The sequence below is a fragment of the Lepidochelys olivacea genome, assembly GCF_965140295.1.
Source record: "Lepidochelys olivacea isolate rLepOli2 genome assembly, chromosome: 3".
Taxonomy (NCBI): Eukaryota; Metazoa; Chordata; order Testudines; family Cheloniidae; genus Lepidochelys; species Lepidochelys olivacea.
Window position 1 is genome coordinate 162,713,894 of NC_140413.1, and position 23,082 is coordinate 162,736,975.

Genomic DNA, 23,082 nt, shown 5'->3' on the forward strand with positions numbered 1-23,082 from the left:
TTTCCATAAGAGGTGTTGAACAGCCTACAACAGATCAGATGGTAGACCACTGCAAATATGCCAAAAGTGAATAGATATGATTTAAGAGTGTGTCCATTTTTTTGTCACATTCAAGTGGTTCAAATGATCTGCAACATTAGTTTATTAGCAGGCAGGCTGTTTTTCTACCTGAGAGATCTCCATGCAATCTAAGAGCAGCTTCTTACTGTTGTGCAATACCAGATATGCACGATAAACACAGTAGTGGGGGACACAGTCACACAGGTTTCCTGATATATTTGCTGCTCCCAAATGAGTCCAGCCAAGAAAACCAAATGTTTTATCTAAATATTCAGTAAGTAGGTAGCTTCCTATAATAAATTAAATAAATCTTAACAGCTTCTAGCCCATCAAGGGTACATCTACATAATCATAGAATATCAGGGTTGGAAGGGACCTCAGGACGTCATCCAGTCCAACCCCCTGCTCAAAGAAGGACCGATCCCCAATTAAATCATCCCAGCCAGGGCTTTGTCAAGCCTGACCTTAAAAACTTCTAAGGAAGGAGATTCCACCACCTCCCTAGGTAACGCATTCCAGTGTTTCACCACCCTCCTAGTGAAAAAGTTTTTCCTAATCTCCAACCTAAACCTCCCCCACTGCAACTTGAGACCATTACTCCTTGTCCTGTCATCAGCTACCACTGAGAACAGTCTAGAGCCATCCTCTTTGGAACCCCCTTTCAGGTAGTTGAAAGCAGCTATCAAATCCCCCCTTGTTCTTCTCTTCCGTAGACTAAACATCCCCAGTTCCCTCAGCCTCTCCTCATAACTCACGTGTTCCAGTCCCCTAATCATTTTTGTTGCCCTCCGCTGGACTCTTTCCAATTTTTCCACATCCTTCTTGTAGTGTGGGGCCCAAAACGGGACCCAGTACTCCAGATGAGGCCTCACCAATGTCGAATAGAGGGGAACGATCACGTCCCTCAATCTGCTGGCAATGCCCCTACTTATACATCCCAAAATGCTATTGGCCTTCTTGGCAACAAGGGCACACTGTTGACTCATATCCAGCTTCTCGTCCACTGTAACCCCTAGGTCCTTTTCTGCAGAACTGCTGCCTAGCCATTCGGTCCCTAGTCTGTAGCGGTGCATTGGATTCTTCCGTCCTAAGTGCAGGACTCTGCACTTGTCCTTGTTGAACCTCATCAGATTTCTTTTGGCCCAATCCTCCAATTTGTCTAGGTCCCTATGTATCCTATCCCTATCCTCCAGCATATCTACCTCTCCTCCCAGTTTAGTGTCATCTGCAAACTTCCTGAGGGTGCAATCCACACCATCCTCCAGATCATTTATGAAGATATTGAACACAACTGGCCCCAGGACCGACCCTTGGGGCACTCCACTTGATACCAGCTGCCAACTAGACATGGAGCCATTGATCACACTACCCGTTGAGCCCGACAATCCTGCCAGCTTTCTATCCACCTTATAGTCCATTCATCCAGCCCATACTTCTTTAACTTGCTGGCAAGAAAGCTGTGGGAGACAGTGTCAAAAGCTTTGCTAAAGTCAAGGAAAAACACGTCCACTGCTTTCCCTTTAGAAGTGCTACAGGAGCACAGCTGCTGTATCCTAGACCAGTTGGTTCTCAAACTTTTTTTTGTGGACCACTTGAAAATTGCTGAGCAGACCACTTAATGATCTTTCCAAATGTTGTTTGTACTGTTATCTAACTATTGTAAAGCGCTTTGGATAAAAGTTCTGTATAAAAAAACCTTAATAATGTTTTTTTGTTCTACAAATAAAAGCACACGACTTATATTTCAATATCAGTAGTCTTAGCTTTCTAATGCGATGGATGTGCCCTCTTTCCCCCACAGTGGCAGCCCCCTGAGCTGGGGCTGGGAAGGAGGGCCGTCTCTCCCTGCAGCTGGTGAAAGTCACTTCTTTCTCTGGCTGCCGGAGCTCTGCAAATTCCCCCACCCCCTCTTCTCACCCCACTGCCCCCTATTCCTCCCAAAGCTACCACCTCACCTTACATGTGCATCTTCTCCAGGCACCTAATTAGTGGAGCCTTCATTCTCTTGTGTGCGGCCGCCCAGGTGCGCACCTTAGAGGGAACTATCTGCGGACCACCTGAATGAAGCTCGTGGACCATCACAGTTTGAGAAACTCTGTATTAGACACTTACTACAGCAACTGAAGTGTTTTTTCCCCCACTGCAGTAAATCCACCTCCCTGAGAGAAGAATTCTTCCATTGACCTAGCTGTCTATCTTCTACGGTGTCCACAGTAGGGGTTAAGTTGACCTAATAACTATAGGTTTCAGAGTAACAGCCGTGTTAGTCTGTATTTGCAAAAAGAAAAGGAGTACTTGTGGCACCTTAGAGACTAACCAATTTATTTGAGCATAAGCTTTCGTGAGCTACAGCTCACTTCATCCGATGCATATTGTGGAAAGTTTAGAAGATCTTATTATATACACACAAAGCATGAAAAAATACCTCCTCCCACCCCACTCTCCTGCTGGTAATAGCTTACCTAAAGTGATCACTCTCCTTACAATGTGTATGATAATCAAGTTGGGCCATTTCCAGCACAAATCCAGGTTTTCTCACCCCCCCCATACCTCCCACACACACAAACTCACTCTCCTGCTGGTAATAGCTTATCCAAAGTGACCACTCTCCTTACATTGTGTATGATAATCAAGGTGGGCCATTTCCAGCACAAATCCAGGATTTAATAAGAATGTCTGGGGGGAGGGGTAGGAAAAAACAAGGGGAAATAGGCTACCTTGCATAATGACTAAGCCACTCCCAGTCTCTATTCAAGCCTAAGTTAATTGTATCCAATTTGCAAATGAATTCCAATTCAGCAGTTTCTCGCTGGAGTCTGGATTTGAAGCTTTTTTGTTGTAAAATAGCGACTTTCATGTCTGTAATCGCGTGACCAGAGAGATTGAAGTGTTCTCTGACTGGTTTATGAATGTTATAATTCTTGACATCTGATTTGTGTCCATTTACTCTTTTACGTAGAGACTGTCCAGTTTGACCAATGTACATGGCAGAGGGGCATTGATGGCACATGATGGCATATATCACATTGGTAGATGTGCAGGTGAATGAGCCTCTGATAGTGTGGCTGACGTTATTAGGCCCTGTGATGGTGTCCCCTGAATAGATATGTGGGCACAGTTGGCAACGGGCTTTGTTGCAAGGATAGGTTCTTGGGTTAGTGGTTCTGTTGTGTGGTATGTGGTTGCTGGTGAGTATTTGCTTCAGGTTGGGGGGCTGTCTGTAGGCAAGGACTGGCCTGTCTCCCAAGATTTGTGAGAGTGTTGGGTCATCCTTCAGGATAGGTTGTAGATCCTTACTAATGCATTGGAGGGGTTTTAGTTGGGGGCTGAAGGTGACGGCTAGTGGCGTTCTGTTATTTTCTTTGTTAGGCCTGTCCTGTAGTAGGTGACTTCTGGGAACTCTTCTGGCTCTATCAATCTGTTTCTTCACTTCCACAGGTGGGTATTGTAGTTGTAAGAATGCTTGATAGAGATCTTGTAGGTGTCTGTCTCTGTCTGAGGGCTTGGAGCAAATGCAGTTGTATCGCAGAGCTTGGCTGTAGAAGATGGATCGTGTGGTGTGGTCAGGGTGAAAGCTGGAGGCATGTAGGTAGGAATAGCGGTCACTAGGTTTCCGGTATAGGGTGGTGTTTATGTGACCGTCGTTTATTAGCACTGTAGTGTCCAGGAAGTGGATCTCTTGTGTGGACTGGACCAGGCTGAGGTTGATGGTGGGATGGAAATTGTTGAAATCATGGTGGAATTCCTCAAGGGCTTCTTTTCCATGGGTCCAGATGATGAAGATGTCATCAATATAGCGCAAGTAGAGTAGGGGCGTTAGGGGACGAGAGCTGAGGAAGTGTTGTTCTAAATAAGCCATAAAAATGTTGGCATACTGTGGGGCCATGCGGGTACCCATAGCAGTGCCGCTGATCTGAAGGTATACATTGTCCCCAAATGTAAAATAGTTATGGGTAAGGACAAAGTCACAAAGTTCAGCCACCAGGTTAGCCGTGACATTATCGGGGATAGTGTTCTTGATGGCTTGAAGACCATCTTTGTGTGGAATGTTGGTGTAGAGGGCTTCTACATCCATAGTGGCCAGGATGGTGTTATCAGGAAGATCACCGATGGATTGTAGTTTCCTCAGGAAGTCAGTGGTGTCTCGAAGGTAGCTGGGAGTGCTGGTAGCGTAGGGCCTGAGGAGGGAGTCTACATAGCCAGACAATGCTGCTGTCAGGATGCCAATGCCTGAGATGATAGGGCGCCCAGGATTTCCAGGTTTATGGATCTTGGATAGTAGATAGAATATCCCAGGTCGAGGTTCTAGGGGTGTGTCTGTGCGGATTTGATCTTGTGCTTTTTCAGGGAGTTTCTTGAGCAAATGCTGTAGTTTCTTTTGGTAACTCTCAGTGGGATCAGAGGCTAATGGCTTGTAGAAAGTGGTGTTGGAGAGCTGCTGAGCAGCCTCTTGTTCATATTCCGACCTATTCATGATGACAACAGCACCTCCTTTGTCAGCCTTTTTGACACCATCACAGGGCCTAATAACAACAGCCACACTATCAGAGGCTCGTTCACCTGCACATCCACCAATGTGATATATGCCATCATGTGCCAGCAATGCCCCTCTGCCCCATGTACATTGGTCAAACTGGACAGTCTCTACGTAAAAGAGTAAATGGACACAAATCAGATGTCAAGAATTATAACATTCATAAACCAGTCGGAGAACACTTCAATCTCTCTGGTCATGCAATTACAGACATGAAAGTCGCTATTTTACAACAAAAAAGCTTCAAATCCAGACTCCAGCGAGAAACTGCTGAATTGGAATTCATTTGCAAACTGGATACAATTAACTTAGGCTTGAATAGAGACTGGGAGTGGCTTAGTCATTATGCAAGGTAGCCTATTTCCCCTTGTTTTTTCCTACCCCGCCCCCCAGACATTCTTGTTAAACCCTGGATTTGTGCTGGAAATGGCCCACCTTGATTATCATACACATTGTAAGGAGGGTGGTCACTTTAGATAAGCTATTACCAGCAGGAGAGTGAGTTTGTGTGTGTGGGAGGCATGGGGTGTGTGTGTGAGAAAACCTGGATTTGTGCTGGAAATGGTCCAACTTGATTATCATACACATTGTAAGGAGAGTGATCACTTTAGATAAGCTATTAGCAGCAGGAGAGCGGGGTGGGAGGAGGTATTTTTTCATGCTTTGTGTGTATATAATAAGATCTTCTAAGCTTTCCACAGTATGCATCGGATGAAGTGAGCTGTAGCTCACGAAAGCTTATGCTCAAATAAATTGGTTAGTCTCTAAGGTGCCACAAGTACTCCTTTTCTTTTTCCTAATAACTATGTTGCACAAGATGTGAAATTTTTCACAGTGCCAAGCAATGTAGGTAGGTTAACGTATGTTTTAAGTGTTGCCTAAGAATTAGAGGGGAATGTTAATATAAGTAGGGTTGGTGACACCTGCTCTGGTAGTGGATGCTGTTGCTCCCACACAAGCCTACGTCCAGCACGAGACATCATCTGCATGTGTTCACCCCTCCCTATACCCACCGGCTGGCTAGGGGTCAGTGGGAGGCTCTTTATGGCAGGGTTTTTCAAATGGGGTTGCGATCCCCTAGGGGGTTGCAAGGTTATTATATGGGGGGGTCACAAGCTGTCAGCCTCCATCCCAAATCCCGCTTTGTCTCAAGCATTTATAATGGTGTTAAATATATTAAAAAGTGTTTTAAATGTATTGGGGGGGGGGTGGTGCACTCAGAAGCTTGCTATGTGAAAGGGGTCACCAGTATTAAAGTTTGAGAACCCCTGCTTTATGGGCTTCAGCAGCAGCTGGAACAGGGGCAGTAGCAAGGAAAAATTTACTTTCATTTTTATATTTAAGCCAATGGCAGCAGCTCAGCCTCCCTATGGAGGCAAACTCCTGCCTGGGGACGAATCTCACACTACATTCCATAAAGCCCCAGCTCCTGGAGTCCCGTGTTGGCGACGCTCTCTCCTCCCACTGATTACACTGGACTGTGCTTGCCCAGAAAGTCTAAAAAATGAGCCCCCACCCGCCGAAAGGCTTCAGCCTTCTCCATTCCCCGGCCCCGGTCAGCTCCAGGCCAGGTCACAGCTGTGGTGAGAGGCCGAGATGCCTCCCGTGGGCAGGGTCCCTGTGGTGCCGCGGCCTGGGCCCTGGCCTGCTCCCTAGCAACGTACATTGCCATAGCAACGGCTCTCGGGCCCTGAAAAATCCAGGCGTAGCGATGGCAGCCTGACCTCGCTGTATTCTGCCCTGGGCCTAGCTGCCGCCTGGCGCAGAGCGCAGGATTAACTGCAGGGAAGGGGAACCCCGCCCGCCAGCGCTCCTCCGCGTAGGCACAGACACCAGGACAAAGCTGGGCGAGCAGCGCCGCCCCCGGGGACCTTGGAGGAGCGCAGAACCCCTCCCACCCTGTCAACCAGTTTCCGGGGGGGACTGTATGGAGGGAACACCAACCAGACGTGGGGGGGCGGCAGGCTGCCTGCCTGTCACCGGAAGTGACGAAGGGAGGCGGTGCCGAGCCCCGTGGCAGCAGCAGCAGCAGCCACCCCCCCCCCCCCCGCGGGAATAGGGCGGCCCTGGAAGGGGGAGGAGCCGTTTCAGCCTCGCTGAGCTGCCGCGCGCCCTGTGCCTCCCCCTTCCTTTTCTGGCGGCCCAGGGAGCCGGTCGCTGTGGCCGCGCAGCGATGGCGCTGAGTCTGACGGTGAACTCGGAGGTTCCCCCGCTCGGTAAGCGCGGCCCGGCCCGGGACCCCCGGCCCGTTGCCCCCGGGGGGCCGCGTTGCTGCCAGGTTGCATCATGCGGCGCTGGGCGCCGGCTCCTCCATTCATCCCGGCGGGGGCGGGGAGACAGACAGACAGACGGGCGTGGGGGAGGCGGGCTTGAGCCTTTCGGAGCCAGGCGGTTCCTGGGGCCCGGGGGACTCAGCCCCTCTCCCCCGGCCTGATTCATTCTGCCCGGGCTGAGCCCTTGTGCCCGGCTCCCCCGGCACTTGCGGTGCGTGGCTGCCTCGGGTGGGGCTGACATGGGGGCCGGGCAGAGAGGGGGAAAAGGGAAGCGCCGCGGGAGGGGGGCTGTTGATGTCTCCTCGGCACACGGGATCCTCCGGCCAAAGCTGCCCGCAGGGTGTCGTGTCCCATTCCCCCCCCCGCTCCTTCCAGCGGCTCAGGTCTGCCCTATTGGGGGCACGGCGCAGAAGAGGTCTGTGCTCTGTCACTGGGGGCTCAGCACCTTAAGTGGGTCTCGCCTGCCTGCAGAGAAAGTGACAGAAATACCACCAGCTTTCTGAAACGACACGTCATCTGTATGGCTTGCCGTGGGTAACCTTGTAGTAATAGAAAGCTGGATGTAGTAAACAGCGACCTGAGAAAACAAACCGGGAGCAAGTTATAGATTGAATTATGGTCTTGTTCAAATGTGGTATTTTATTAATAAGGGAGAAGGACAGACACAATGCATCCTTCTCCAGGATGGGCAGACACAATGCATCCTTCTCCAGGATGGGCAGACACAATGCATCCTTCTCCAGGATGCGCACACAACCATAATGAGCTAGGGAGATGCTCCCCCACTTTCGCTAATGTGTTTCAACCCTGACTTGCAACAACCTGGCTATTGCAGTGCTGAGCCTCTCTTGAGGTGGCTTCTCTCCAATAGACTGCTGGCTCTGTAGCTGTTTTTAATATTTAATGGAGAAGTTAGTGCATTTAGTGACTGACTTAGAGGTTCTGTTTATAATTGGGTTTTTTAAATTACTTCACATGTTGTAGACCAAATTTTTGAAGTGGCCTCAATCCAGCTTTTGATTGATTTTGCTAGTTTTTTCGTATACAGATGCCTTTTTTGTATACAAATATAATTGTATGTGCAAAAGTAGAGAGCGCTTTTGCAAAATTCATTGCATGTCTAATGACTGTCTGTATACAGTGGTGGTGTAGCTGTGTTGGTCCCAGGATATTAGAGCAACAAGGTGGGTGAGGTAATCTTTTATTGGATCAACTTCTGTTGGTGAGAGAGACAAGCTTTTGAGCTTATACAGAGCTCTTCTTCAGATCTGGTAGATGTACTCAGCAGTACGTTTCCTCTTGTATTTGGCTGTGACACTGAGAAGTTTTCCCAGACCTGAAGAAGAGCCCTGTATAAGCTTGTCTTTCTTGCCAACTGAAGTTGGTCCAGTAAAAGATCTTATCTCATCCACCTTCTATCTCTAGTGGCTGTTCACTTCAGGATCTAGTTGCATGGCACATTCTCTTTGCTCTCTTTCCTGCTCCAGTTACTCATCTAGCCAAGGCTTCTCTTTGTCCCTATACAGAGTCTTATTGTGGGTGCAAGAACCTTCTCTGCAACTGCTGCTATCTGGAAACAGCATTTCAGCCTTCTTGCCTTGCCTCTGAACCTTAATTTTTTTTTCTTTATGCTTTTGTAAGTTGCATCGTTGGACTCTAGAAAGCATTTGGGGATGCAGTTTGTATGAGATGATGTAAAATTATCATGCTGTATATTTAAACAAAATTTTGCAGAATAAAATGTAAAGTTTAGGGACTTTCACTCTACTAAGCATTTTCTAATAACATTTGATAAGATAGGCAATGTGGTCTAGTAGCTAGAGTACTTGCACAGGAGAGCTGAGTTCTATTCTTGGCTCTGCCTCAGGCCTGCTGGGTGACCTTGGGCATCACCTCACTTCTCTGCGCTTCAGTTCTGCATATGCAAAATGTGCTGATGAAAAGTGCTCTAAAGCAGTGGTTTTCAACATGTGGTCCATGGAACCCTCAGGGTCCACAGACATGTCTAATATTTCCAAAGGGGTCTGCACTGTCATTTGAAATTTTTTAGGGGTTCCTAAATGTGAAAAGGTTGAAAACCACTGCTGTGAAGAGTTAGGTGGTGGTATTATTATGATGGAAGACATCATACAAAATTGTAATTAGTTGGGGACTTACTTTGTATTTGACAGCTGCTACTGAGTTGTAATTAGAGTATGGACTTCAGATTAAAGGATTCTTAGGCCTGGTCTACACTAGGAAATTAGATCAGTGTAACTATGTCATTCAGAGGTGTGAAAAATCCATGCCCCAGAGCGATGAAGTTAAACTGACCTACCCCCTTGTGTGGACAGCGCTAGGTACCGCCTCTCAGGGAAGTGGATTACCTACATTGAAAGGCGAACCCCTCCCATTGGCATAGATATTGTGTATGCTGGAGTGCAACAGCGCCACTGCAGCATTTTAAGATTAGACAAGCCATTCTGGTGTGGACACTGTTGAAACACAGTGAACGTTACAAATATAACATTTTTATTTAAGGAAAAATAATTGTGTTTTTTTTAAAAATCAAACACTTTTTGTCATAACTTTTTCCTAGTTCATATTAATAATGGTTCTTGTGAAGTATGGAAAAGAATGTATTAACTATGAATGTAATTTACGTTAATTACACAGTACAGCACATATGTAGTGCTTTTCATCTTCAAAGCAGTGTGCAAACATTAATTAATTCTTGCCTCTCTCACAAAGATACTTCAAGTAATGCTACCCCATTCTTACAGATGGAGAACTGAGGTGAGGGTCATTAAGTGTCAAGCTTAATGTCAGAGAGGGAATCTGACAACTGGGATTAGAGTTTGGAAGTTCCTTGCTCCTAGTGCTCTGTTGAGGCTAATTTATTAATCCTACCCTTTGTAACTTAAAATACAGACAAAGTGGAATGAATAACAAAGAGCTGTAATGGGCTTTACAGTGTAAGGCTCTGATCCTGTAATTGGATCTGCACAGGCTGCCCCTTGTGCATGTGTGGGGAGGCCTGTTGACTTCACACAAGGGTATCTTGGACAGAGGGCAAGGGCCTCGTCTCCAGATGGTCAGGGCCCACGTACATTGATAGTACATTGTGTGGATGCTTTCTGTATTCCTCCTATGGATAAAAAGATGATTTCAGTCTCTACTTTTAAAAAATGAACCTTGCCCTTTTGTGTCTCTCCTTTCTGTATGCCCCCAACGGTAGTAGCTGAGGTACACAGTAATGACAGACTAAAATGTTGGTGTGGTACAGCCTTACAGTATGAAGGCGTTCGTCCAAGATGTTTTTTCTCCAGAGTGTAGTCTCTTTAGTGGCATTTGAGTACATGACTGTTTTTAAGTGATGTGTTTAGATGCTGATGCTGCTTTAGGCCTCTTACCAAGAGCATGTGGCAGGCCTGTGCTGAAGAGTAGATGACTGCACTACTCATGTCAAACAATTTGAGCGAGTCTCTTCTCTAGCTTGGTGTGGGATTGGATGAATTCTCACAGTATCCTTGGGAAGCAAAATAACGTTAAAACCATCCCATTCTGAGATCGCTGCAGATTACTGTATGCCAGCTTTTATCCCTTCCTCCTAGACCATAAGGACTGCCAGGAAAAAGCTGCCTGTTTATAGACTAAAACATTGATTCCTCCCCTTCACCCCCCCGCGCCTTTCAGTCTGAAGGCACCAGTTCAGACAAATGCTGTGTGTGTATAAAAAAATGTTATTGTAACCTATGAAATATTCTTTACTTAGGAGAAAGATCAGCCATATTTTATCTTTTCTCCTTTTTTAGGAGCTTTGCTAACTGTAGAGCATGTGAAAAATGATGTCAAAATTTTGGTCGAAGAAGGCAAAGAGACCATCCTTCGTGTATCTGAGTAAGTGACTTTGCATTTCTGCCATCAGCATTAGGTCAGCACTTTTTAAAATTGACGTAATGATGACAGTAATCTTTTGCAGGGGGAGAAATTATCATTGCACTGTATATTTTTTGCAAACAGTTGCAATTTTTATGTTTTGTAATAGTTTTCATCTTCTAATGGAAAGACTATAGGGTGGGAAAAATGTTTAAAGAAAGGTTGAGAGACCTCTGCTGCTTCTGATGTACACATACTTTAAATATTTAGTCTGTACTCTAGCTTCTTGTATGGTGCCCATCACTGTATTATCTAAAGCATTTACCTTCTCCATGTGCTGTGAATTCTCATAGTGGTAGCCATCTTGTGATAAACAAATGTCTGTATAAATGTATATACAGCACAAGTGTGTGCGTATGTGCATGTGATGGTATGTAAAGGATTTTATTGGTATAAGTTTGGGTTGACCACATCACTGATGAGAAGGGAAGCCACAGTGTCATCCCAAAAAAGTGCCAATTAACTCTATAGCATGTCCCTTCATATTTTGTTTATGCCACATCTTCTAGAAAGAAGATATTTTAGAAAATGTCTTTTTATTGACGCTGATTTTGCATCCTTCCCCTTCTAAACCATATGCTGTTTTTGTTGGAATAACAGGAAAAAATAATACCAGTAAGTTCTAAATATTTTCAAACTGGTTTCCTTTAAATTGTAAAGTTAAGGATTTTAAGACTTAATACCGCGTGACCTGCCAAGGACAGAAACACAGGGCTACATGTCCTGTAGACACAACTCCATTGACTTAAGTTGCGCTGCACCATCTTGTCCGACATCATAGACAATTGTACCTATAGAAATCTGGGACATGCAGGTCTTCTGTGCGACAAGCATGCTTCTGGTTTTAAAACTTAACACGATATTGGACTCTAAAACTGTCACTAGTCCATTACTTACTATGCCAAGTATAAATTTTCAGTCCCACTTTATCTGATCGTGTTAGTGCAGCTGTGGAAAACTGCTGACAGACTGGAAGTTTGAGGTGCTTCAGTGGAGACTCTAGACCAGAGTGCATCTGAGGTCAAAGTTGCAGCATAAATGCAGGTTATCTGTTAGTTGGAGAAATATCCCACATATAGGCGTGAAATTATGGATGCACTAGAGTGGTACCACAGTTAAGTTTGTATCAGGCTTGTTGCCTTAAAGGATCTTTAAAAAGGGGCTGTTCATCAATACCAACTTCTACTAAGAACAACTGAGACACACAGATGAGTGATAAAGCCTTCAGTTACAGTGATTGCATAGTATTCTTTCTATAGGATGGTCTTGTGCTTAAAGAACTGGCCTTGAACCCAGGAGCAGTGGGATCTTTCCGTACCTCTGGCATCCTGTGTCACACTGAACAAGTAATTTAAACCTAAGGCTTTAGAGGTGGCCACTAATTAAGCTTTTCAGTTTGCTGTATTTGTCTTCTAAAAATCAACTGTAAACTAAAATTATAAATAATTACACAATACCCAGTAATTCTCATTTTGACTATTATACCGTAGTGCATCATGAAATTGGGTGGCAATTCTTTTCAGTCGTTCGCTGTGCATTTTGGAAGAGGCTAATTTTTTCAACCATATATGATACTTTTCCCTCTTACTATTTTTTCTCATTCGTACATAATTACAAAATAAATACATTAACTTGACCGTCTGCATGTATATGTCCTTCAGAATTACTCTCTTACATGCTATTGTGCATAACAATGTTATTGGGGAGGGATAAGGTGTAGTATTCTGTACAACTTTAAAAAACAACCCTTAACTGGATATTTCTTTTGTATGCATAGATGTTCCCCTTAAGCAACCATAACTAGCTATTAACTAACTTTTTTTGATTTTTGGATAATGTATTTACACGCACAATACATCCCATGTGGGAATAATAAACCTGAAATTGCCTGAACTTATTTCTGAACCCATGTAGTAACCTTATTTAATTTTTTACATAAAATCAGAAATAAAGTAACTTATTATTCCTCTGTCCACACCCAGCAAGGCCCTGCATTGCAGCAGTCCTTGCTTCAGTGGTGAAGGATTGGCTAGAGTGTGAAGCAAGGGGCTCTTCCTTTTTCCCCCTCTGCACTCCTGACACAGATCAGAACTCAAACTCTGATTTCTTCTTCCACCCACCCCCAGGAGAGATGGAGTGTTGCACAAATAGATTTTTAATTTGTACAAGCAAACAGGTTATGGTTAGGCTTGGAAGGATTAGATTTTTATCAGTAAGGTTGATTTCACTGTTCACACACACAATGAAAAAATATTTCCATCAGTAATCTAAATGTGCAGATAGGCAAAGTAAGAAAAATGCTGCTGGAGAACTTTAGTTTGATTTAAGGATATTTACTTTGTATATTTAGACGCGATGTTGACAATTTGTGTTTTAATGGGTATAAAGCATTTGCTTTTAGAATCTGTCTGTCATTAAGTAACTATTGTCTGACCCTACAACTGTGAATATTTAAATTGATACAAATTTTAAAAAATCTTAAAATAAATACCAATATTTGTTAAAATTATGTGAAAATACATTCTGCCAAGTCTTGTTATGGTTGCTATTTCCTATTATTCTTGCTTGAGGAGTCATTTCATCTGTCAAGATTGCATTAACCTTCATCTCTGTCTATCCGTATAGTCATCTTCACAATTTATTTCCTGTAACAGGGGTCTCTCTTAAAATGGTAATTGTAATCTGAGAAGCATCAGCTAAACTGGTCTTTGGGCTAATGCTCTTGGTAAATGCATTCCATTACATTGAGGAGCAGGGACTACTTTATCTCAGCACAAATTGAAATTCAGCTGGGACATCTCAGACTTTTGATTTTTAGGAAATCATTGGTAGTAACAACTTCCTTTCTTCAAGAACAGGGGGCATTTTAAGCTTGCTTTTTCTTAAGAGGAATGTTTTGAAATGCAGTTAAAATCTGATTATAACTAATTTTTCAACCAGTAATCTGAACAGTATCATGTAACTTAAGATATAAAATGGTGTTTTGATGGGTAAGGTTACCAGCTGGATTCAGTTTAATAAAATAAATATCTTAATTTCAAACCTTGATGACTTTGCATAATGTTTTAAATCCCAGATTCTTTTCATAGGTAGCAAAATGTAGTCAGTCTAGCATATGAATTTCTGTTTGGTGATATTCATGGTGAGAGAGAAACTGATATTTGTTGTATTCCCGCTGCACAGAATGGTTTTGCAACTTTTTGTACAAATGACGTGTAATTTTTTATAACAGTGCCACAAATCTCCTCCCTGTTCCTTCTCAAGGATTTTTGGCATTGCTGCTGTGTCAGTTCATGACACTTTCCATAGAATTCCTTCTCATTGCTTTTGTTAATAACATCAGCATGGACGTGGTCTTCTGTATGCTATTGATAGGCTGACACTTTCAGAGCTACCTGCCAACCAGTTGGAAAGAAAAATCTAAATTAATGGTTTCTTTCTCCAAAGGAAGGGAAATTGAAGAGGTCTGGTTCTAAAAGTATTAATTGTTTTCTAAAACAAAAATTTGTTGTTAATTGAAAATGTTACAGGACATGTCGGGTCAGGACATGTCAGGATTCTTTCCCCATATGTGTTCAGAATTCTGTTCACTAGTCTTACTAATCAAAGTAAACTGTTAGTACAGACTGTTGCAAAGCAGTAGAAAACATTTTTACTGCTTTTATTTCAGGCAGACTTGCTGTTGGAGAAAGCATACTGTACGTTCATATGTACTTGGCAATCTCAGTTGAAAAGTTCTGTTTCAGAAACTGACCCCAGTATGACTGTCACGGTTTCTCCCCCACTCTGAACTCTAGGGTACAGATGTGGGGACCTGCATGAAAAACCTCCTAAGCTTATCTTTACCAGCTTAGGTCAAAACTTCCCCAAGGTACAAAATATTACCCCCGTTATCCTTGGACTGGCCGCTACCACCACCAAACTAATACTGGTTACTGGGGAAGAGCTGTTTGGATGCGTCCTTCCCCCCAAAATACTTCCCAAAACCTTGCACCCCACTTCCTGGACAAGGTTTGGTAAAAAGCCTCACCAATTTGCCTAGGTGACTACAGACCCAGACCCTTGGATCTTAAGAACAATGAACAATCCTCCCAACACTTGCACTCCCCCTTTCCTGGGAAATGTTGGATAAAAAGCCTCACCAATTTGCATAGGTGACCACAGACCCAAACCCTTGGATCTGAGAACAATGAAAAAGCATTCAGTGTTTTACAAGAAGACTTTTAATAAAAAATAGAAGTAAATAGAAATAAAGAAATCCCCCCTGTAAAATCAGGATGGTAGATACCTTACAGGGTAATTAGATTCAAAAACATAGAGAACCCCTCTAGGCAAAACCTTAAGTTACAAAAAAGATACACAGACAGAAATAGTTATTCTATTCAGCACAATTCTTTTCTCAGCCATTTAAAGAAATCATAATCTAACACATACCTAGCTAAATTACTTACTAAAAGTTCTAAGACTCCATTCCTGTTCTGTCCCTGGCCAAGCCGACTACAGACAGACCCAGACCCTTTGTTTCTCTCCCTCCTCCCAGCTTTTGAAAGTATCTTGTCTCCTCATTGGTCATTTTGGTCAGGTGCCAGCGAGGTTACCTTTAGCTTCTTAACCCTTTACAGGTGAGAGGAGCTTTCCCCTGGCCAGGAGGGATTTCAAAGGGGTTTACCCTTCCCATTATATTTATGACAATGACATAGCAACAGGATTTATTGCACATTCATAGATGCTAAATTTGCTTTTGATCATGCACCAATTGAACTTCCATATCCTGCAGTCTAGAAGTTTTGGAGGGGAGGGTTACCAAACCTTGAATTCAGATATTTCATTGTCAGTTTTAATAATATAAATCTTATGAGACTGAACAGTGGAGTAACCTGCTTTAAAGACTGGTTACCATGGATAATAAATCAAGATCATCTCCAGATCAGATATCAGGATTTGAATCTTCAGTTCTGATATGTGGGTGACTGATTAACTCCCTATAACAATCTGACCACTGCTATATTTTTCTTATAAATTATTTAAATAATCTGGGTCCAGTCTACAGTTAGGCAGGAAGATGTAAAATTGCAGTGCCCTGAAGCAGAAACCAAAATATCAAATCAGCAGTACTTTGCATGTCTTCTATGAACCTCTCTCATAGCAGGATGTATAAAGCTACTTCTGACATCCATCTCTGTTTGCAAGTACATATAGAAATATAAAGAAGTCTGAGACACTTAGTGTGCCTCTTTTCCTCTGTTGGTATTTGTCTCTGTGGGTTCAATCATATATTCTTTGGGCACTCAAAACTGTCACTGAAAAGAGTGGGAGTATGGAGTGTGGAAAGAATGAGGGTCAAGCTCACTCAAGCCTGATCTACACTACAGAGTCAGGTTGACATAAAGCTGCTTATGTTGACTTAATTATGTCAGTGTCTACACTACAGCCTTTTTCAAAAATAAAATTGGGCTCCCGCCGACGTAAGTGTCATACTACGTGGACATAATGTGCTTCGGTTGGTGTAGTTAGGGTGATGCAGTGTCAGTGTAGACACTGTGGGCTGTTGGCTTTCATTCTTGTCAATTTCGTGGCTCCATGCTGGAGCCATGAAATTGATATGAAAGCTAGGCTCACAGCTCAGGCTGTCACCCTGGGGCAGGTGGAGGGCTCCAGCTAGAGCCTGTCTGCCCCTTGGGCTCTGGGCTCCCCGCTCTGAGCTGGGGAAACATCTGGGCAATAATTCAACATACATTTTTTGAAAGTCTTCATCTATACCAAACAGCAGTGTGCACGCAGTAGATAATTAAAGCACGGATAACCAGTAAAATAAAACATTAAAAGTTTTATCATGTATCATTTAATACACGTTTAGAAAAAATAGTAGCTTTGATAATGAAAATGACTAATTTACAAGATTGTGGAAATCAGGATTGTGGACTATAGGAAAAAACTGATAATTGTCATGCTTCTTAGGGGAGAATAATAACTTCCAGAGCTGCTCTGTGAATATTAATGAAAATGTTCTTTACAGTTAAAATCGAAATGCGTTAGTTTTGAAGTAAGAAGCCCTAAAATCCGGACAATGGGCAAGGTCCAATGATTGTGAGTGAAGAGGATAAACCATTGAAACAAATGTGCTTGTAAGATGGCCTCCTTGTATTGAAGTTTTACAATAGTCCCATCAGTAGAAGGAGAGAGGTGTCATTATCTACACTGGGATCTCAAACAAGCTAGGGCCAACTGTGTTTAAAGGCAGCCACAAACCTGCTGCATGATCTCGGGCAATTCACATAATTGTTTTATGCCTCTTTGCTATTTAGATTGTAATTGTGGGAATGACTTTCTCAATCCATGTGTCCACAGCGCCTGGTGCTATGGTACCATAATTCATTTAGGATCTCTAGGCACTGTTGAAATAGAAATAAAAAATAAATAAACCCTAGGTTGTACAATTCTACTCCCATTATGGACCGCATGTAACAAATGTACGAATGGCAAAATATTGAGAGAAGTAAATTCTGTCTGAATTTGATGTAAGCTGATAGGAAAACTGAGTAGAAACAAAAATACAATCATAGGCAGTAAAGTCTGTTCAGCAGGAGTGAATCTTTATAAATGTAGTCACCTAATGGAAGCAAAATGAGTAACAGACAAGCCTGGGCAGGGACCACTGCATTACCTCCAGAGGCTCTTCTTTTGTCTCTCCAGCAGCCCTTTTTAAAGTCCTCTTTGCACAGGTGTCCAAGGAAGGAACTTGGGAAAGCAAAACTTGATTTAACTCCTTAGGTGCAGGAGGCTAGGCAGTACCTCTGCACTCTGATTATTTTGGGGGGAGGGGGAACAGCTGGGAAGAATGTTGCCTAGTATTTCATTTTGAGTTGAAGTAAATTATTTTTTTCCCCTTTTCTCTCCCCCGCGCCTGCCTCCCTCCCCGCACCCGCAAATGGTTGATCTGTGTTAATGGTTTCCTTAATGGTTTATAATGTGACCAGCTGGAAGGGGAGGATGACACATGCCCCACTGATAGGTGTCTTATTGTTCAGGTAGCTGTATGCCCGCTGCTTCAGCTAGGAATGTGTTGCATTTCATGTAGACTCTTTAGAACTGTTTATGTGTAATGACACTCAAACTGCTAGTAATAAGTTACTTCATCTTGAATTTTCTGTTTTTATAGCCATGTTGTGTTCACTGATGTGAATTCCATAGTTCGCTATCTGGCTAGAGTTGCCACTTCCGCAGGGCTATATGGTTCTAATCTCCTGGAACACACTGAGGTGAGAAATAACCATTCATACTTGATTTTTTTTCATGTGGTTGCATTTTTGCTCATTTGGGGATTTACCTACATAGCCCTTGAATGATGCAGCATTTTTCTATATGAGAGTCCAACTACCTGGGCTGCTGAAGCTACATTTTTGTGAAACTGCCTATGACTACGCACATCCATGGATCCGTGGTAGAATTATTCACAATGGCTCCTAACCATGCTGGTCTCTGACAGGGTGTTCATTTCTTTCTTTCCATCTCTTCAGTTTTGGTACTATCACTTCCTTTGTGTACTGTTTGTTTTTCTAACACAGCTGTTGCTTGTGGCCTCCATCAGAGCTGCTGGGTGAATTATGCACAACTATTTATGGAGATCTCACAAATTCTTACACCAACCAACCACCACATCGGGTTTTTTTTGCCTCATAGAGCTTTAGGCTAAAAATTGCTTATGATTCCCAGTCTCCATACTGTAGCCATGCAGGCTGCGTTCTGGTCTGGGACCCTGGGTGGACATTTGCCAAGTTGGCAGGATTCCCTCCCCTAGAGTCCTAAATTTTCCAAAATTTCTTCCAAATTAAACCTAGAGATGAATCTAAAGTTTCCATAACCCAAAGAGATCCTTCTTAGTTATCTTTGTTGATTTATATTAACAAAATGAAGTTATTACAGTTATCAGGACTTGGTATGATGTGGAATTGAGGAGGAATTTTTCCTGGCTTCAGCCCAGAAGAGCCATATGTTGAATTTTAAACTAGGTGCCTCAGATTGATAGTGGTAACAGAATCAGTTTGACTGAGTTAATATAGGGCTATTAGGGGTTTGACCACACCCTCTGTACAATATTCTTTTAAGGCAATGGAGATCAATCTTCAACCCTGGCAACTGCCTACCTTTTCATGTAAGCGAAAAGTGCTGCTTCATTATGTTGCTTATGAATTTTTAATTGTTTGTAATTTATTTAACCACAAAAAGCGAACTTCCTAACCCAAATTAGAACCTGAACTTTGAATATGTGCAAGACTTAAGTGTTCAGAAATGCATTTGCAAGGTCAGTAACTTTGATACAATACATTTAATTCCCAGATATTGGTTTTTGGTTGTTTTTTTTTCAAAAATAAAATTGAGCTTTGAGAAATATTAAGACAGCTGCGTTTGTGGTGGGAATGTTTTAGAACGTAACTGTCAATGAGAGAGTTGAATTTTGTAGTCCTGTGACATCTGTGCCTGCCACGTCATCTTGGCTATTGGAAGAATTCCTACTGCCATGACATATGGAATGGATTTAGAAGGATTTTAAGAGATACTTTGTGACTGAGGTATCAAGTTTGTATGCTAGAGCCAGATCCTCAGCTGGTATAAATGGGCATGGCTCCATTGAAATCAGTGGAGTTGTCTATTTACACCAATTGAGGATCTGGCCTTTACTGCTTGAAATAGATTTTAAAATTGGGACATCTTTATTTCTTTCTCAGAGTAAACTTTTTTGTGGGGATGGGAGAGGAGGAGGAGGTTGGGAATACAGTGGAAAAACTGGTGTATTTTTGTTTTTTTAAAGTGGAAAAACAGACAGGGGAGAGGGTGGTGCAGAATGTCACTAATATACAGCCAGGAAGAATGAATGGAATCAAATGGAACAGGAATACTGTCCCATAATGCTAAGGAATAACTCTAGATTCATGACAGTATATGAAAATTTTGAATTCTCTTTATTAATCTTTTAAGTATTGTGGCTTTTTTTTTGTAATGTGCAATCTAAAAGTATAGTCAAAAGCATGGAAGTCATTTCATGTTTTAGACCAAAGCAAAATCTCAGACTGCTGGAAATCAGTGGCCAGATACTTCAGATTGGCACAAGTGCAATGGATAGAAACTCCATAGTAGTCTATGGAGTTATACCAGTCTAAATCCAGTCTGACGGCAAACATTGTCTTTAAGCATATAATACACACAGAGTTCGCAGAGAAGTGTATCCATATTGCTAAAATTGTGAATAATCCCTGAACCAGTATTGTGAGTTAGGAGCTTCTACATTTAGTGTTCTATATGGCCATTGGGAAAAACTTCTAACTGTCAGGGTAGTTAAGCACTGGAACAAATTGCCTTGGGAGACTGTAGACTCTTCATCATTGGAGGTTTTTAAGAACAAATAAACACTGGTTAGGAATGGTCTTGTTGTAGTTCCTGGGGTAATTCTGTTCCAAAAAATTAAAAATTCTGTGCGCAATATTTTAAAATTCTGCATATTTTACTTGCCAAGGTAACACAATATAATCACACCAGTTTCAATTATTTTGATAATTTATTTCAAAATACTTGTCAATGAGTATGTCTGTTACAATACACACAACAAAAAAGATTCAGGAAATGGTTTTTGACAAATAGATTCCTTACTAGGCATATTAATACAGAACTTTGAGTAATAATTCATTTAAACTACAATACAGAAATATTTCTGGCACTCTTCAGAAGCAGTGCAACTGCTTGGGGGAGTAAGGGGTAACGGAGGAGTTGATGGAGAGGGAAGTAATTGCTTGGAAGGAGTGTGGGAGTGAACCTGGAGGGTTGTTGGGTGTGGGTAGAAGAAGTATGGAACAGGTATTTTGTGGGGGCAAGGGAGAAGGGATTGTTAGGGAGTTGAGGAACCTCCCCCATGCAGACCCTGGCTGACCACTAGCCTTTCCCAATCACTCAACCACTCCTCCTACACCATCCCCATGTGGCCCTGCACCCCCACTCCTATTCAGCATCTGCTCCAGTCTATTCCCCCCCACTAGCCTTTCTGAACCCCAGTCGACCCCCCCCCCCAGCAGCCTTGTGTGCCCTGCTCTCTGTTTTTCTCCCTCACCCCCTTCCACCCCCCATATCCCCTGCCTCCTCACCTGGCCCTGTGAGGGACACAGCCTCTGCTCTCTCCCTGTTGGCTGCTGACTGCTACGGCTGGTGAGCCTGCTGCCTCTCTTCTGGTGCCACAGCACCCCTGCTAGGTGAAAGCTGTAACTGCAGAGCCTTTCTGGCAAATATCTTTTCTGCAACGGAAAAAAAAATCTGCAGGACGCATTAATGCTGTGCATGTACAGTGGCACAGAATTCCCTGAGGAGTATTTTATGCAGTCCTGCCTTTAGTGCAGGAGACTGGACTAGATGACCTCTTGAGGTCCCTTCTAGTCCTACACTTCTGTGATTGTATGACTTTATATTCAAAGCCATGTGTTTAATACTACTACCACTTTCTCATGCAAGAATTTCTATAACTTTAAAGGTTGTTTTGTATGTTAAATATGATGTTGACGTCTTTGCTCCTTAAAATTAGATTGACCATTGGCTGGAATTCAGTGCAACAAAGTTATCTACCCGTGCCCAGTTTGGTTCAGCAGTCCTTGAGCTTAATCACTGTCTGTCTCTGAGGACCTACTTGGTTGGAAACTCCCTGAGTCTGGCAGATTTGTGTGTCTGGGCTGTACTAAAAGGTATTATACAGTTGTTCTCACAGGTTTGCAATGTGATACAATGTTAAAATCTGTTTCCTTTTAGTCTCCAGTTTCTGCAATGATTTTTAATAAGGAGAATTTTGTAGGAGTAAGAGCAGATAATCGTGAGGGTTTGTTTCTTTTGATAACATAACTGATGTTTAAGAAATATAAAATTATGGTGTGAATTATAATTAAGAGTGTCTATCGGTTTTTCATGTTTTGTTTCTTAGATATGAAAATATACTCTAGGCTAAGTTTGCATCTGACTCTAACCAGGGTGTAAATTATCACTCAACTCTTTTACAGCAGAGGTTCTCAAACTGTGGTCCGCGGACCATCATTCAGCTGGTCCGCGGATAGTTCCCTCTGAGTTGCGTGCCTGGGCGGCTGCACACAACAGAATGAAGGGCCACCCACCTAATTAGGGCCTGGACCCTGGAGAAAAAGCACATGTAAGATGAGGTGGTGGCCTTAGGGAGAATAGGGGTAGGTCGGAGGGGGCAGTGGGGTGAAAAGAGGGGTTGGGAGGAATTTGGGACATGCAGGGCTGTGGCGGCCAGAGAAAGAGGCAACTTTCCCCAGCCCCAAGGCTGTGGCTGCTGGGGAGAGACCCTCCTCCTTCCCAGCCCCAGCTCGGAGGCTGCCGTGGCAGGGGAGAGAGGAAGAGACCCTCCTCCTTCCCAGCCCCAGCTCGGGTGCTGCTGCAGTGAGGGAGGGAGGGCATATCCATCACATTAGAAAGGTAAGACTACTGATATTAAAATGAGTTGTGTGCTTTTATTTGTAGAACAAAAAAACGTTAATTATTAAGGTTTTTTTGTATAGCGCTTTTATCCCAAGTGCTTTACAATAGTTAACTAATGGTACAAACAACATTTGGAAAGATCATTAGGTGGTCCGCCAAGACCCTCAGCAATTTTCAAGTGGTCCATGGAAAAAAAAGTTTGAGAACCAATGTTGTACAGAAATGTTTAATTAGACTGCATTATTATTAGAGGGAGCAATCTAATTTTGCTCGGTTTGTGTGCTTTCAATGCATACATTCAACATCCAGTTGGAGAATGGATGCTGCTGTGTTTTTGACCATCTAACATTTTTTTAAACTATTGTATGCATGGGGGAGGCATGGCCATATCACCAATGGCTTTCGTTTCTATAATTATCTCTAATATGGAAGTGGGTGGTAAACAGAGAGGTTCCCAGATTGCAGAGTCTTCTAAAGTAAGTGCACTGTTGTTACCCAGTTTATGTATGGTAAAGAAGTATCATTTTTCACAACTGGTTGAGATGTGAAAATGGTGCAGCCTATTTTTAATCCACAATGTCATTTAAAAAGTGAGTTACTAGAAGTCCAGCTATTCTAGTTATAAGGTTACAATTTTAAAACCAAAATTTGTTTCCCAACAGACAGTAGTGCATGGCAAGAACAGTTGCAGCAAAACAAGGCTCCAGTCCATACAAAGCGCTGGTACGTCTTTCTTGAAGCACAGTGTGCCTTTCAATCAGTGGGTACCAAGTGGGCTGCAGCTGCACCAAAGACCAAAGTGGTAAGCTTTGTTCGGATTATAGGGTG

The 23,082-nt window shown here is 43.0% G+C and overlaps 1 protein-coding gene across 3 annotated transcripts in view; it reads left to right on the forward strand.

Annotated features, from left to right (window-relative positions):
• The first annotated feature begins 6,656 nt into the window (after positions 1–6,656).
• The window catches only part of EPRS1 (glutamyl-prolyl-tRNA synthetase 1), a 61,537-nt gene continuing 45,111 nt past the window's right edge, over positions 6,657–23,082 (forward strand). For 2 of the 3 annotated variants that reach the window (XM_084622699.1, XM_084622700.1), the window contains exons 1-5: positions 6,658–6,810; positions 10,662–10,746; positions 17,945–18,044; positions 21,350–21,506; positions 22,917–23,056. In XM_084622699.1, the coding sequence (XP_084478825.1) occupies positions 6,768–6,810; positions 10,662–10,746; positions 17,945–18,044; positions 21,350–21,506; positions 22,917–23,056 (525 nt within the window). In that variant the 5' untranslated portion in view covers positions 6,658–6,767. Of the gene's footprint in view, positions 6,811–10,661; positions 10,747–17,944; positions 18,045–21,349; positions 21,507–22,916; positions 23,057–23,082 lie in introns of all 3 variants that reach the window. The other variant, XM_084622698.1, reaches the window with a different exon arrangement.